Source organism: Gadus macrocephalus, chromosome 9 (assembly GCF_031168955.1).
Source record: "Gadus macrocephalus chromosome 9, ASM3116895v1".
NCBI lineage: Eukaryota > Metazoa > Chordata > Actinopteri > Gadiformes > Gadidae > Gadus > Gadus macrocephalus.
Window position 1 is genome coordinate 21,025,488 of NC_082390.1, and position 15,330 is coordinate 21,040,817.

The window sequence follows — 15,330 nt, forward strand, 5'->3', positions numbered from 1 at the left end:
TTCATCCTCTTCCTTCAGGCTGCGCTCCCGTTTCCCCCACGGCGACGTGTCCACCAACCCCGGCTACATCCTCAGCCCAGTCATCCCCCAGCGGGACGGGGGGGGGGACGGGGGCTGTTCCGTCAAGGTCTCCATCGAGATATCGGACTCCCAGGAGCCGGTCACCTTCACCTGTGACGGTAAATAGACCCTGCCCTGACAGCCATCACTAGAACCTGACCTGACAGCCATCACTAGAACCTGACCTGACAGCCATCACTAGAACCTGACCTGACAGCCATCACTAGAACCTGACCTGACAGCCATCACTAGAACCTGACCTGACAGCCATCACTAGAACCTGACCTGACAGCCATCACTAGAACCTGACCTGACAGCCATCACTAGAACCTGACCTGACAGCCATCACTAGAAGCTGCTCATCTGTTACCGCTATGGTGGTCTGTGACCGCCGGGGGCTGACCGCCTCACCACATGACTCCAGCAGTCCCTGGAGGTATTGCCCTTTATGTGTGAATTTGGGCATCTGCAGGCAAAGTTAACTGAGCAACTACTGTAAAGGACACTGGGACGTCATCGAATGAGCTATCAACACAAAACTTTATTCACATGTTACTAACATGTTAATAAAATGTTAATAACAACATGTTAATAACGTGTTCAGGGAGGTGTCCCTTAAAGGTCCCATGGCATGCTACTTTATGGATGCTTTTATATCGTTGTTAGTGGGCCCCTTATAAAGTATTTGAAGACGTTCAAGAAATTCAGCCTTGGTGCAGAATTACAGCCACTATGAGCCAGTCCCACTATGAGCCAGTCCCACTATGAGCCAGTCCCACTACCAGCCAGTCCCACTACCAGCCAGTCCCACAATGAGCTTTCCACAAACGTGACGCGGCGGTGCATATAGAATAAAATGTTATTCTATTTTGATTGTTATAACTTTAACAATTGCATAATGTAATGCGTTATTGAATTAAAAAATGCATTGCCATTTGAATTTTGCTACATCTATGCTTCCACACGGAAGCATAGAATGCTTATTTTAATGCCGTTATTCATAACGCCTTTATTCAGGCATATCTGGCATCTTTTATTTGTTGATTGACGGGTTGGCGCCCACTCTAGATTAAACAGGTTACTGAGAACGTTATTTTTCATTTGAATGTTTATGCCGTGGCCAGAAATATTAACGAGCGACATCATTGCATTATAATCGATTACGGTCGGCCACTCGATGCAGCATCGTCCATGTCCGCATCGCGATGCATTGATTATTTGATAAATTTTAACACCTCTAGTAGCTAGCCTAGCTCCTCCCAGTAAGCAGACCACTGCTTTTTATAGACCCACTCCAAATACACGCAATCCACTGGGATTTCAGTTCTATTGTATTTCCAGGATCCCATTTTGTGTGAACACCAGTGCACTCATAATATAATAAGAACAAATAAACCGTAATACTTTTTCTGCCTTACCTGATGTGGCAACATACACAGCGCATGGATCTCAGATATAGGATCAATAGGAAGGTTGATATCAAGCAACCTGAGTGTTTTCAACGTAGCTCCGCTTTACTTTTGGACATGAAATGCAGAAGTGAAGTCGACCATTGATTGGTGGTTCAGTGTCCTCACCCACCGCTGAATGTGCCCCTCCTCAATGCTGTCCTAGTCTCTGGACCGTCTTATGCTGGACACGTCAACATGGTGGTTATAGGGGCAGATGGTGGGATTGTGGTTCGGCTTCTCGCATATTAACCTTCTGGTTAGATTTCCAGTCTCCGCAGCCTATCTGTAGGACTCCCTGAAGAAGAAACCTCTGCCACGTACCTACTCCTTATTGAGATGGATTAGTTCAGTTCTTTATTAATCTTGGTTCAGTCAGGCTGAAGAGGGTGAATTAAAGCCCTGCCTGTATACATTTCTACTCCCATTTCTTTGTGTCAAATTGGATTCAATAGCCTGCTTATCAGTGGCGGCGCCAGAGATTTTTTTCTGGTGGTGCTATGGGGGTGCTCGGCGTTTTACTGAGGCTGCTATGAAATTAGGGTGATAGCATACGAGTCTCATTTTTCTCTACTACAACACCTCCCCACCATATCGTCACATATGTTTACACGTTTGCTCTCTATAACGGGTCTTTGGGGTACATAAAAAGCGCCATTCAAATCAATCGTATTATATTGTCATTAGGCTACTTCTGATGGACGCGCACAAAGCCGCGTTCATCTCCGACGGTCAAAATGGATGCAGCATGTTATAGATAACGTAATCCCAAATACTTCACTTACTTCAGTGTGTGGATTAAAGTTTGCGCCAGATGACTACCAGGTCACCACTACCATGAGCGACAAATTAAACTAAACATACCAAGTTCAATACACTTCTAACTAAAGACGGCAGATTAGAATGTCAGATAGAATTAACTTAAACAGGCAAAGAGTCAGAAATGCTTTCAAAAAGAGTATATTATTTTAGGTCACAATCAAAACATGAATGAAACCAAACAGTAGGTACTCAAAACCACAATAATAAGAGAATTGACCGATCGCCAGGATTACTGTTACTTAGCCTAGGCCTACTACTCATTGAACAATCACGTTCACGCACGCAACGTGTCTGTGTCGTGCTACGTGAACAATCTGTTTATTTCAATCTGTTATTTTCTTTTGTGATTAAAATATTATTATCACACAATACATTTTATTAAGAACTCAGAATGAAATTAAATAACAATAATAAATAAACCATTATTTTCTTGGGGGTGCTATGGCCAATCTAGGGGGTGCTCTAGCACCCCCTAGCCCCCCCCTGGCGCCGCCACTGCTGCTTATCATCATTTCTGTTCCCCTCCGTCTCCCTCCCAGTGAGCTCTCCAGTGGAGCTGCTGGTCAGCCAGACCCTGTGCTGGGTGCACGACGACTTGGACCAGGTGGACTTCTCCTGTTACCTGCTCAAGGTCTGCGGCCAGGAGGAGGTCCTGCAGAAGTGTGTAATACACACACAGACCGACAGACAGACACTAAATGTCATTTGGGGGTCTGAATGTGTAAATATTGGCAGCTCTGTGTTTGTGAATGGAGAGGCTAGACCCTGGTCAGACGTGGTATAGGTAGACTCTGGCCTACTGGTCTATTACGAGATACTGAACCCTGAACTGGTCATTATATAGAAACAATTATATAGAGCAATAGGCGCGTTCCGACTGAGGGTCTTTTCCCACTAGTAAGCCCCTATGGGTGTGGCTTGTCAGAGAGGATCCGCCCAGCTTCACCGTTTAGCGGCTCAGTTAGCAGCTCAGGTAGTACCTGCCTTGGGGTTGCTCCGAACCAGTCGACGCTGATGGTGTATGGTTGAGGCGGGATATGACATGAGTACGACGTATGATTAAGGCGGGATATGACGTGAGTAGAACTCAACACAACCACAACATATAAATTGTGCCATTGCTGCGTCGGCCTGTTTTGAGAGTCGCGTCATTGACGTCACAGTCAAAACTGTCGCTTAATAATCGCGTAAGACAAAAAGTGTTACAGAACTATTTGAAAAAATCCACAAAATGTTCAAATAGAGAATTTTCAAATAGAAAATAATGTACAAATATGTTTCCAGCTGTTTCTATCAAACATTTAATGAATAAAATAAATAGTTTCAACTCGATTATATTAGTTTGGTAATCGTTTGAGCAAAAAAAAAAACACACACACACACAATCCTTAGGTAATGGAATGCAAACCTTACTGAATGCAGAAATTACTAACTACATAAAATGTTTTGATTTATTTTCAGATTTGAAATAATACCTGGATACTATTTAGTAAGACATACCTTGAGCTAGAAGCTCCTCCTTATATCTGCTTAACTGCAGGCACTCTGGATCCAAGAATGACGTCATTAGAGTCCTATTAACAGTCTCTGTGCCCTCCAGTAAACACAGCCTGGGGAGCCATGAGTACGTCCAGAACTGCAGGAAGTGGGAGAGTGAGATCAGGTTACAGTTACTCTCTCAGTCCACCATGAGAAGAGACCTAGCCCGCACAGTAAGACCTGCTGCGACACACACACACACACACACACACACACACACACACACACACACACACACACACACACACACACACACACACACACACACACACACACACACACACACACACACACACACACACACACTTGCTTTAATAAAGCGCCCCCCCTCTGTTGCACGCTGTGTATGGCAGGCTGAAGACGAGAGCTCCCCCATAGACCTGGAGAAGCACCTGACTCTGGTGGAGAGGCCGTTCAAAGAGAATGTCACCAGGTAAAACACCTAGAGACTCACATGGACGGCAGGGGATGCTCTAAGTGGATCTGATATTGCTTACTAACGTTTGTAGAGCCTGAAGGAGCAGTTACTGAGGCTGTATACCGTATCCACTAAGGGTTCATAAGCTTCTCTTTTTCCCTCTATTGCCGTGATCTTCACCCATCACCACCACCTGTTCTCTTTCCCCTCTCTGTCTCCCTGTGTGCTGCTGTCCTCCCAAGACAAGGCCTGTCTGACTACCTGGAAGGCTACCACAAGCAGGTCACCATGTGCCTGCAGAACGAGGTAGGACTGGGCTGCCGGGTCGGAGGGGTGTACTGGGGAACTTTACTGGAGGTGACTCCTGGGAACAGGCAGAAAAGAGGCACAAGCTTCTAGTTGGGAGGGTAACGGGTGAACATGTAGGTAAAGATAAAGAACAGTGTGCTGGGCTATATTACCCTTCTCAGCACCGTGGGAAACTACCACCATACATTATTAGTAGAGGAACTTCTGTCACAGAGACCCACCACAGAGTAGGACTGCAGGATGATTGGTAGACTTGATTGATCTCATGCATCTGGCCTCTAGCGCTCGAACACACACACACACACACACACACACACACACACACACACACACACACACACACACACACACACACACACACACACACACACACACACTGTGTACCTCAACAAAACTAGAAAATGCAGTGAGTGCTGTAGTGCAAAGTGAGGTTAGTAAAGCCACATAGCTTAAGACGTAACAAAAGGTTAAAAGGCTTAAATAAAGTCAAGGGATATGACAGTCGAATAGTCTAAATGGAGTAAACAAAGGAAAGATGCAAAAAATGTTAAATGGTTTGAAACAAATAAACTGAAGAGTTAAACAAATAGCTAATGTGATCAAGTTTGAATACATTTGAGATAAAATATAGAATAGCTGAGCTGCTCTGATAGTGTGTATGTGTGGTAGTAACTTGGAAAAGTATGTTATTGACATTATTCCTTCACATCTACAGTATCTCACAAAATGGGGCTTTGGTGGGAATACTGGATCACGGCAATCACAAACTGTCTAAACCGAGTTCATCTGAACTTAAAATAATTATGGTCATTCGTCATTTGGGTAATAAAGGTACAATAACATACAACAATTGTACAACAAACAATCAAACAAACAATACAATAATCCAAGGCCTCAGATGGGAGTCCTCCCTGCGTCTCCAAGAGCTCCACAAGGAGAAGTCCCGATATGGGAGATCATCCTGCGTCCCTCCAAGAGGTCCGCAGGCTGAAGTCCGATGCATTGGCTTAAGCATGGACCTCTTTAACGGTGTTGTCAGGATGCAGAGAACAGCTCCATCCCAGCTCTGTCCAAAAAACTAAGTATTGGTGAACCGGAAACCCTAACCCTAATCTATTGATTTAACCTCCTCGGGATGTTATAAAGAACCCGGGTCTCTCACTTCCCCGAGAGGGTCAATTACCGCTTTTAAACACATCCCCCACAGGGGTCACGAAAACAGGCACATTCCAATGGCACTCAGAGAAACAGAATATGAAAATAGATTTTCCCATTACAGATTATGCAGCTTTCATATGGCATATCGTTTGTGTAGATAGCATGACGTTAAAAAGATTGTTTAAGCATTGTTGTTAGCATTCAGCCTATGCCGGGAGTAAGCCGCATATGTATGTAAGTACTTTATATAACGGGGGTCCCCACAGACAAACAGATATATAACAATCATATTTCCAATCGATCATTTTAGCGCCAGTGTAAAAAGAAATAACATAAACGTTTAAACTTGACATTGTGTTTCTAGGTTAAATATTGATGTTGTTTAAACTCTGCAACGTCTACATGGGTGAGCTTCTGTGATGGCCACGCCTGTTGGCCATCACCGCTCCAGCCGCTCTAGTCCAAGCTAGAGCTTCTGATGTCACACGCTCTAGCCTCAACGGAATACAACTGAAAATAAACAAAGCAGGTTTTAAATTAAACTGATGCTGAAAAATCTATAAATTATAATGAAATTCTGTTTTGATTTAATTGAAGTTGTTTTGTTGTTTTGTTGATTTGTTAAATGTTTGACTGAAGGTTAATGGTTAAAAATTGACTGTTGTTATCTTCGGATATCTGGCCTGTGGATGCCTTCCTCCCATTGACTTCCATTGTAAAAAAATAATAATATCTATTTAATAAAAAATAGCTTAAAAAGTTTTAAATATTTAAAAGAAAATCTATAAGTGAACAATTTTGGAAGGAGACTGGGGCAAAGTTTGTAAAAGAAAGAGAGAAAGAAACTTAAGAACAATAGTTGAGCGTTGCATGCAGCACTCGCCCTATAAAATGTTTAGGACTATGCATTTCATCAGTTTGCCAAATTTCAGAACGTCTGACCCTGGCGTTCTATGGGCTGCCATAGACTCCCAAGGCAGGAAAATAATAATAATAGGAAAACATAGCATAACAATGGTTGTCTCGCAGCTTTGCTGCTTGACCCCCAATAAAAGTCTTATTGGATAGAGAGTCATTTGAAGAGTTTACCTGTTTGCAGGAGGAATGGATATTCTTCTGTCCTTACTAAAAAGGGAAGTTATTATAAAGTGCAATTGCAGTAGGTAAAAAAGTATTCTTAAATCTGTCCCTTCTGCAGCTTAGCTGTCGCAGCCTCCCACTAAAAACACTATTTTGTTTACTCACTAGATTGTGCAAGGGATGTGTATTATCGTCCATAATACTCAACAATTTCTGTACCATCCTTCTCTCCATCACCACCTCCAGGGACACTACAGCAGTCCCCATCACATAGCCAGCCCTCATAACTAGCTTGTTAAGCTTTTTAGAGTCACAAGCCCTGATGCCGCTGCCCCAACTGATGGCTGCAAAGAAAATGGCACTAGCCACAACAGACTGATAAAACTTGTCAGGTCCATAAATATTGGGACATCGACACAATTCTAATCTTTTTGGCTCTATACACAACCACAATGGATTTAAAATGAAACGAGCAAGATGTGCTTTACTGCAGACTTTCAGCTTTAATTTGAGGATATTAACATCCAAATCAGGTGAACGGTGTAGGAATAACAGCAGTTTGTATATGTGCCACTTTTTAAGGGACCAAAAGTAATGGGACAAATTAACAATCATGAATCAAACTTTCACTAATACTTGGTTGCAAATCCTTTGCAGTCAATTACAGCCTGAAGTCTGGATCGATAGGCCTCACCAGATGCTGGGTTTCATCCCTGGTGATGCTCTGCCAGGCCTCTACTGCAACTCTCTCTCTGCTTGTTCTTGGGGCACTTTCCCTTCAGTTTTTTCTTCAGCTAGTGAAATGCATGCTCAATTGGATTCAGGTCAGGTGATTGACTTGGCCATTGCATAACATTCCACTTCTATGCCTTAAAAAACTCTTTGGTTGCTTTTGCAGTATGCTTCGGGTCATTGTCGATCTGCACTGTGAAGGGCCGTCCAATTATTTCTGAAACATTTGGCTGAATATGAGCAGATAATATCGCCCGAAACTCTTCAGAATTCATCCTGCTGCTTTTGTCAGTCACATCATCAATAAACACAAGGGAACCAGTTCCATTGGCAGCCATACATGCCCACGCCATGACACTACCACCACCATGCTTCACTGATGAGGTGGTATACTTTGGATCATGAGCAGTTCCTTCCCTTCTCCATACTCTTCTCTTCCCTTCACTCTGGTACAAGTTGATCTTTGTCTCATCTGTCCATAGGATGTTGTTCCAGAACTGTGAAGGCTTTTTTAGATGTTGTTTGGCGAACTCTAATCTGGCCTTCCGGTTTTTGAGGCTCACCAATGGTTTACATCTTGTGGTGAACCCTCTGTATTCACTCTGGTGAAGTCTTCTCTTGATTGTTGACTTTGACACACATACACCTACCTCCTGGAGAGTGTTCTTGATCTGGCCAACTGTTGTGAAGAGTGTTTTCTTCACCAGGGAAAGAGTTCTTCAATCATATACCAGTTGTTTTCCATGGTCTTCCGGGTCTTTTGGTGTTGCTGAGCTCACCGGTGCGTTCTTTCTTTTTAAGAATGTTCCAAACAGTTGATTTGGCCATACCTAATGTTTTTGCTATCTCTCTGATGGGTTTGTTTTGATTTTTCAGCCTAATGATGGCTTGCTTCACTGATAGTGACAGCTCTTTGGATCTCATATTGAGAGTTGACAGCAACAGATTCCAAATGCAAATAGCACACTTGAAATGAACTCTAGACCTCTTATCTGCTCCTTGTTAATGGGATAATGAGGGAATAACACACACCAAGCCATGGAACAGCTGAGCAGCCAATTGTTCCATTACTTTTGGTCCCTTAAAAAGTGTGGTCCCTTAAAAAGTGTGAGGCACATATACAAACTGTTGTAATTCCTACACCGTTCGCCTGATTTGGATGTAAATACCCTCAAATTAAAGCTATAAGTCTGCAGTTAAAGCACATCTTGTTCGTTTCATTTCAATCCATTGTGGTGGTGTATAGAGCCAAAAAGATTAGAATTGTGTCGATGTCCCAATATTTATGGACCTGACTGTACATAACATTTTGCTACACACATTAATTGACCTAAGCTTCCTCAAGAAGTAGCGTCTGCGCTGACCCTTCTTGTAGACAGCCTCTGTTTGTTGCTTCCAGTCCAGTTAGCTGGAGGTTGCAGATCTGAGAGAGGATTTACCCCATTTAAGAACTTTTTCCCATTTAGATAGATAGATATCTAAAGATATATAAATAAATGTTCACCAACACTTTTTCAGACAAAAGTGGAAATGTTTTCAACTGAACGAAGTGATTATGGAATATGATTCCCTTTTTAAAGTGTTTTATGGCTGTGCCTGTGTCCAGAGCACCCAGTACAAGACGTTGGAGCGAGTGATCCAGACGGTGAAGAACCTCTGCAGCGCCCTGGACGCTGTGGAGACCCAGCCCATAACCGAGGCCGTCAAGAGGCTGCGCCACCAGGCCAACCTCCCCCAGGCGCGCTCCCCAGAGGTAAGCCCCCAAACGGTCATGCCCCTCCCCAAAGGTCATGCCCCTCCACCAACGTCATGCTCCTCCCCCAACGGCTTTACTAAAAGGTTTAAACTGAATCATTGAAATTATTTTCTTAATTTCTTCACCTGCAGCTCGGATCAAGATCCTCTGGTCAATCGTCCTGTTGTGAGTACCTTTACAGACACAAACAGACCAACACACATGCACACAGTAACATCAGTTCTAGAGTCCTGACCTTTGACCCCCAGCAGGTAACGGCAGCCCTGTGCAGGAGGGCATGGCGCAGCTGACTGAGGCGGTCTACGACCTGGCCAAACTCTACCTGCGCTCCTTCTGCCCCGTGGCGCCCTCCTTCAGCCCCAGCCCCGCCGACAGCCCGGCCGCCGAGGGGAGGGCCGCTCGGGAGGCCTCTGGCACCACGGACCACCTGCAGTTCACCGTGTTCGCCCTGCATGGGATCCCAGCCCCCTGGATCAGCAGGTCAGCAGGGCCTCGACCACTGGGGACATTGCTGGGGAGGGGAGCGATGGGGGAGTTATGGGTCGACCTGAGCAGAGACAGAGGAGCAGAATGTGGCTAGACACGTTGACCATAGCCTGGCCAGAGCCATTCCCAGCACAGAGGATTATTTCCTTGTATGAAGTCTGTGATTTGTCCTCACTGGTAGAAAGAGAGAGAGAGAGAGAGAGAGAGAGAGAGAGAGAGTTTAGATTCCTACAGCTAGTAACTAGTTCCGTTTGTTTTCTGGAGTGCGAGCGTCATCTCCAGGTGAACGGAGCTCATGTATCACCAGACCCTGCAGTCCTCTGTATTTTAGTAAAATGTGAAGATGGAGCACGCTCTGAGTGGGCCGGTATCTACCACTCCTCTGGTTCTAGAGACCTTGCCTGTGATTGGAAAGCAGTGCGTTCCACACATATTACCTGGTTGACCTTTCTGAAGAGAATCCTTTGCTAACAGGGCTGCTTCTTTACAGCATCAACAGCTATGTCTAACTCTTTCCCAGAAGATGTTTTCAGAGCTAGCTTCACGCTTGTTGGCTAAAGGGTCTGGGCACGCAGGTTGATAACACTAGACACACACAAAGGAGCACGCTAGGTTTTGCGTTGCTGAGGCTAGAGAGTGTATCCTAGTTTTAGCATTGTTATGGCTTGTGTGTGCATGCTAGTCTTGATATTCCTGTGGTTAGCGTATGCATGTCATTGTATGTTCATCATTTAAGACATTTGTACATAGTGCTCCTCATCGTAATTCAAATGGTGATATACATATACTACATATATTGATCGTTGTGCTTGTTTCTACGTTGCAGTTATGAGAAGTACTACCTGACCTGCTCTCTCACCCACAATGGGAGGAACCTGTTCAAACCGGTCCAGTCCAAGAAGGTGGGGACCTACAAGAGCTTCTTCTACCACATCAGATGGGACGAGCTGTAAGACCTCTCTCCTCACGCTGACTCCTCCAGCCCTCCTGCTCTCGTTCATCTGCTCCTCCTCTTCTCCTTCTCCTCTCTGTCTCTCCTCCCTAATAACATGACAACATGTGGCAATTTTCCTCTTATTTCACATTTACTAAACCACACCCCTCCACTTACTCTAGTAACGTTCTGTTATTAATGTTTGAGCATACATTATACTGTTTATTATTCATTGTGATAATGTTTTGATCTGAAGATTTTCTTGGTGAGTGCCAAGATCAGCAATCGCAGCACTTGTTCTCCCACTGCTACTCTATACCTTTAACCTCTCACTCTACCTTTAACCTCTCTACCGCTACTCTCTACCTTTAACCTCTCTCTCTACCGCTACTCTCTACCTTTAACCTCTCTCTACCTTTAACCTCTCTCACTACCGCTACTCTCTACCTTTAACCTCTCTCTACCTTTAACCTCTCTCTACCTTTAACCTCTCTCTCTACCGCTACTCTCTACCTTTAACCTCTCTCTACCTTTAACCTCTCTACCGCTACTCTCTACCTTTAACCTCTCTCTACCTTTAACCTCTCTCACTACCGCTACTCTCTACCTTTAACCTCTCTCTACCTTTAACCTCTCTCTACCTTTAACCTCTCTCTCTACCGCTACTCTCTACCTTTAACCTCTCTCTACCTTTAACCTCTCTACCGCTACTCTCTACCTTTAACCTCTCTCTACCTTTAACCTCTCTCACTACCGCTACTCTCTACCTTTAACCTCTCTCTACCTTTAACCTCTCTCTCTACCTTTAACTTCTCTCTCTACCGCTACTCTCTACCTTTAACCTCTCTCTCTACCTTTAACCTCTCTCACTACCGCTACTCTCTACCTTTAACCTCTCTCTACCTTTAACCTCTCTCTACCTTTAACTTCTCTCTCTACCGCTACTCTCTACCTTTAACCTCTCTCTACCTTTAACCTCTCTCTCTACCTTTAACCTCTCTCACTACCGCTACTCTCTACCTTTAACCTCTCTCTACCTTTAACCTCTCTCTCTACCTTTAACCTCTCTCACTACCGCTACTCTCTACCTTTAACCTCTCTCTACCTTTAACTTCTCTCTCTACCGCTACTCTCTACCTTTAACCTCTCTCACTACTCTTAATGTCTCTTAACCTCTTTCTTAACCTTTCTCCCCACCCTTAACCTCTCTTAACCTCTATCTCTACCCTTAGTTAAGTTTAGTTTATTTCACATACAAAAGTATAAAAAAAACAACGCAGTGCTAAAACAAAGTACATGTGTGGGTCCACCAGAAACCTCTACAGTCTTATATGGAAACCACACCCAAATTACATTTTCATATTTGAATACAAAACACACGCACATAAGCACATACACACAAAACAAATACAAGGCAGTAATGTTTTTTTTTATAATAATTTATAAAAAAATCTGTTCGAATCAGTTACAACAAATCTAAATGTAGGGATACATATAGCGGTTTAGACTTAGCAAGCAGAGAGTCATGTTTAATATATGAACCAAATTATTATTTCAAACTAATTGCTTTTGATTGCATAGAATTCCGTAGTCTCTTTTTGTGCACAGACAATGTGACAGAAAAATCGTTTCATTCCATAAGAAGACTCTTAAGAATACAAAACTGACTGCGGGAACATTTATACAGAGGGAGATGAAGATTTTTAGCTTGTCTAGTACTGTGATTATGGAATTTTGAGTTCCATTTTTGAGTTCAACAAAATAACATCCAAAAGTATAAGGTAAATCCGTAAACTTGTATCTCACCTTAAAAACAAATGTGTTTTGGAGAATATTTATATAAAAAATAGACAATAACTTGAATTTATGGTGCACTGGTAAAACAGCTTTTGAGAAGGTCGCTAATCTAGCAAACTTTTTCTGCAGTAGCAACATTTTATATAGATAATGATAAATGTTCTTGGCCAGACAATATTACAATATGTTAAATATGGATAAATCAAACTATATTGTAACGTTAACAAACATGAATTTTGAACAAAAACTCATATTTTTCTAAGGATCGTAAGTGATTTAGTAACCTTATTGCAGACAAGACCAACCTGCTCTCTCCAGGAGAGTTTATCATCAATAACCGAGAACACATGTTGATGAAACTTTAACAATTTCTTCATAATTTATATTAAGTTTAATTTGGTCATTGTCTTGAATCTTTGTTTGGAACCAGATTGAAAACTGAATAAGCTTATGATTTAAACTTTTGAGGTCTCAAGACTGGCATCATCTGCAAAAAGCAAAGGGAATGTGAATTCAGAAACCTGAGCAATGCCATTTATATAAATTAGAAATAATAAAGCTCCTAATATGGATCCTTGAGGTACATCATATTGTATGCATGTTCTTGTGGAATCATGGGGGGGGGGGGGGTGAGAGAATATTTGGTATGCACAGAATCTATGAATTTAATAGTATAAATATTAATAATAAACTAGTAGTATAAAGGCTCAGCACTGTGTCATTTTTGTTTTCATCCTTTCTAAAGGTCCCATGGCATGCTACTTTATGGATGCTTTATTATAGATGTTAGGGTTAGGGTTTCCCCAAACGCGTCGTTTTGGTGTCTGTAGCTTGAATGCAAATGCGGAGGAGAGAGACGGGTCCAGGAGGAGGGTGGGGGTTTGGCCCTGAGCAGCTTGCGGCCACGGTACCATGCTCTATGTTTACAGTAGATTTATCGCAATGGCGAGGCACACACAGCCTTTGGCCGTGTTCTGTAAAAATTCAAGAATGCTCTATATCTAAATAATATCATATTATACGTAGATATCTATATCATATAATATATATTATCACGGCCAAAAGCTGTGTGTGCCTCCAGACGATTTTATGAATCTCAAATGACTGCGTCGGGTTCTCCGATGTCTCTGGTTCTTCCACGTCCACATCAATCTAAAATAGACTGAACGACGACATTGAGGAGAAAGGAATTGTTGCCCGCGATTGTTGACCGCGGTTGTCTCCCCCGCCGGAGCCTCGCTGCCGAGGGACCACCGTCTCGGCAGCGGTCAGCGCTTAGGCACCACCGCAATACCGCACTTCCACAATGAGACAATTTAAAATGTCTCTTAAATAACCCTTTAAATGGTTACTTCTGGTGAGATTTTTTGGGGGAAAATGTACAGATGTACGTCCAAATATGACATAACAACCAACAGAGTCAAGGCATCGCCTGAGACAAGATCATTGTGAAAATTTGTCTTGAACTTTTTTTTGCAAATATTTTGTTTGGAAATTCTTTTTGTTTTATGCAGTGCCGCTGACAATCCACCGCTGCTGAATGCATATAGGGGAAAAACTGGACACATTTTATTTTCCTTGATGAGCTCAAGACAGTTTGTGGGGCTATTATTGAAACAAATAATATCAGTCAGGTGTTCGGTAAATACCACCTATGACCACATTTTTTTTATTATTGTACGACAAGATTTCAATAAATACAGATTCAACCTCCACATCATCGCACTTTAAAGAAATGTCATGTCGATCATCAAATTCAAAATTTTGATGGAGAAGACTGAGACTCCTCCCCCAGACCTGATTGGTCTGACTAAAGGGGTAAAGTTATATGATGGCAGCTCATAAATGCCTCTTCCTTTAGATTCTTTTGTAAGCCATGTTTCAGTTAGGACAATTGCAGAAAATTCATGATTTAAAGATGATAAATAATGTACCAATTGATCATTATTTCCTGGAAGACTGCAAATATTTAAGTGCAATACTAAAAATAGCTTACATTGAACTGGAAATGTTTTAATCAGATGGTTAAAACTGTTTTCATTGTTATATTCAGATATGGCAAGTTATCAGTAGGAAAATTACTATTGGGGTCAAAATCAAAAAAATGATTTTTTCGATGTTTGTTTATTTCAAATGGATTGAATAACATACTATCATTTATTGTTGGACTATGGTTAATGTTAAGACTGTCAGACATAAGTACCACAAATTCTTCAGTTTTTTTACCCATAACCTCTCGTAACTGTCTCTACCCTCAAGGATCAGCCTCTACTCTCTACCTCTTAACCTCTCTCTACCCTTAACCTCTCTTGACCTCTCTTAACCTCTCTCTCTACCCATAACCTCTCCTAACCTCTGTCTCTACCCTCAAGGATCAACCTCTACTCTCTTAACCTCTCTCTACCCTTAACCTCTCTTGACCTCTCTTAACCTCTCTCTCTACCCTTAACCTCTCTCTCTACCCTTAACCTCTCTCTACCTCTCTCTACCACCGTCTCCATGGTGACGGCGCTCCTCTGAGTGCGACGTCGCGGAGCTCCCCATAGTCAAGTTGCGTCTTTTATGTTTTTCTCGCTTTTTAGTGCCGACTATGGCAATCAAACTGTCCCTAAACATCACATACGACCGGGCGAACTTACTGATACGGAGAGAGCGCAGTAATTCTGGCCTGTTTGACCCGAGTACGTTGAGCAATTACCCGGAGCTACTCATCGCATCGCCATGCCAACCACCGGCAGGCAGCTCTCCCACCCAACTGCCCGTAGCGGAGACGCGGTAGATGGGGAGGAGT

General features: G+C 42.9%; 1 protein-coding gene across 3 annotated transcripts in view; it reads left to right on the forward strand.

Annotated features, from left to right (window-relative positions):
- The window catches only part of pik3c2a (phosphatidylinositol-4-phosphate 3-kinase, catalytic subunit type 2 alpha), a 78,332-nt gene that overhangs the window by 36,112 nt on the left and 26,890 nt on the right, over positions 1–15,330 (forward strand). For 2 of the 3 annotated variants that reach the window (XM_060061377.1, XM_060061378.1), the window contains exons 4-12: positions 19–179; positions 2,870–2,990; positions 3,931–4,042; positions 4,223–4,302; positions 4,530–4,593; positions 9,173–9,319; positions 9,454–9,487; positions 9,571–9,802; positions 10,635–10,757. In XM_060061377.1, coding sequence (XP_059917360.1) covers positions 19–179; positions 2,870–2,990; positions 3,931–4,042; positions 4,223–4,302; positions 4,530–4,593; positions 9,173–9,319; positions 9,454–9,487; positions 9,571–9,802; positions 10,635–10,757 — 1,074 coding nt within the window. The remainder of the gene's footprint in view (positions 1–18; positions 180–2,869; positions 2,991–3,930; positions 4,043–4,222; positions 4,303–4,529; positions 4,594–9,172; positions 9,320–9,453; positions 9,488–9,570; positions 9,803–10,634; positions 10,758–15,330) is intronic. The other variant, XM_060061379.1, reaches the window with a different exon arrangement.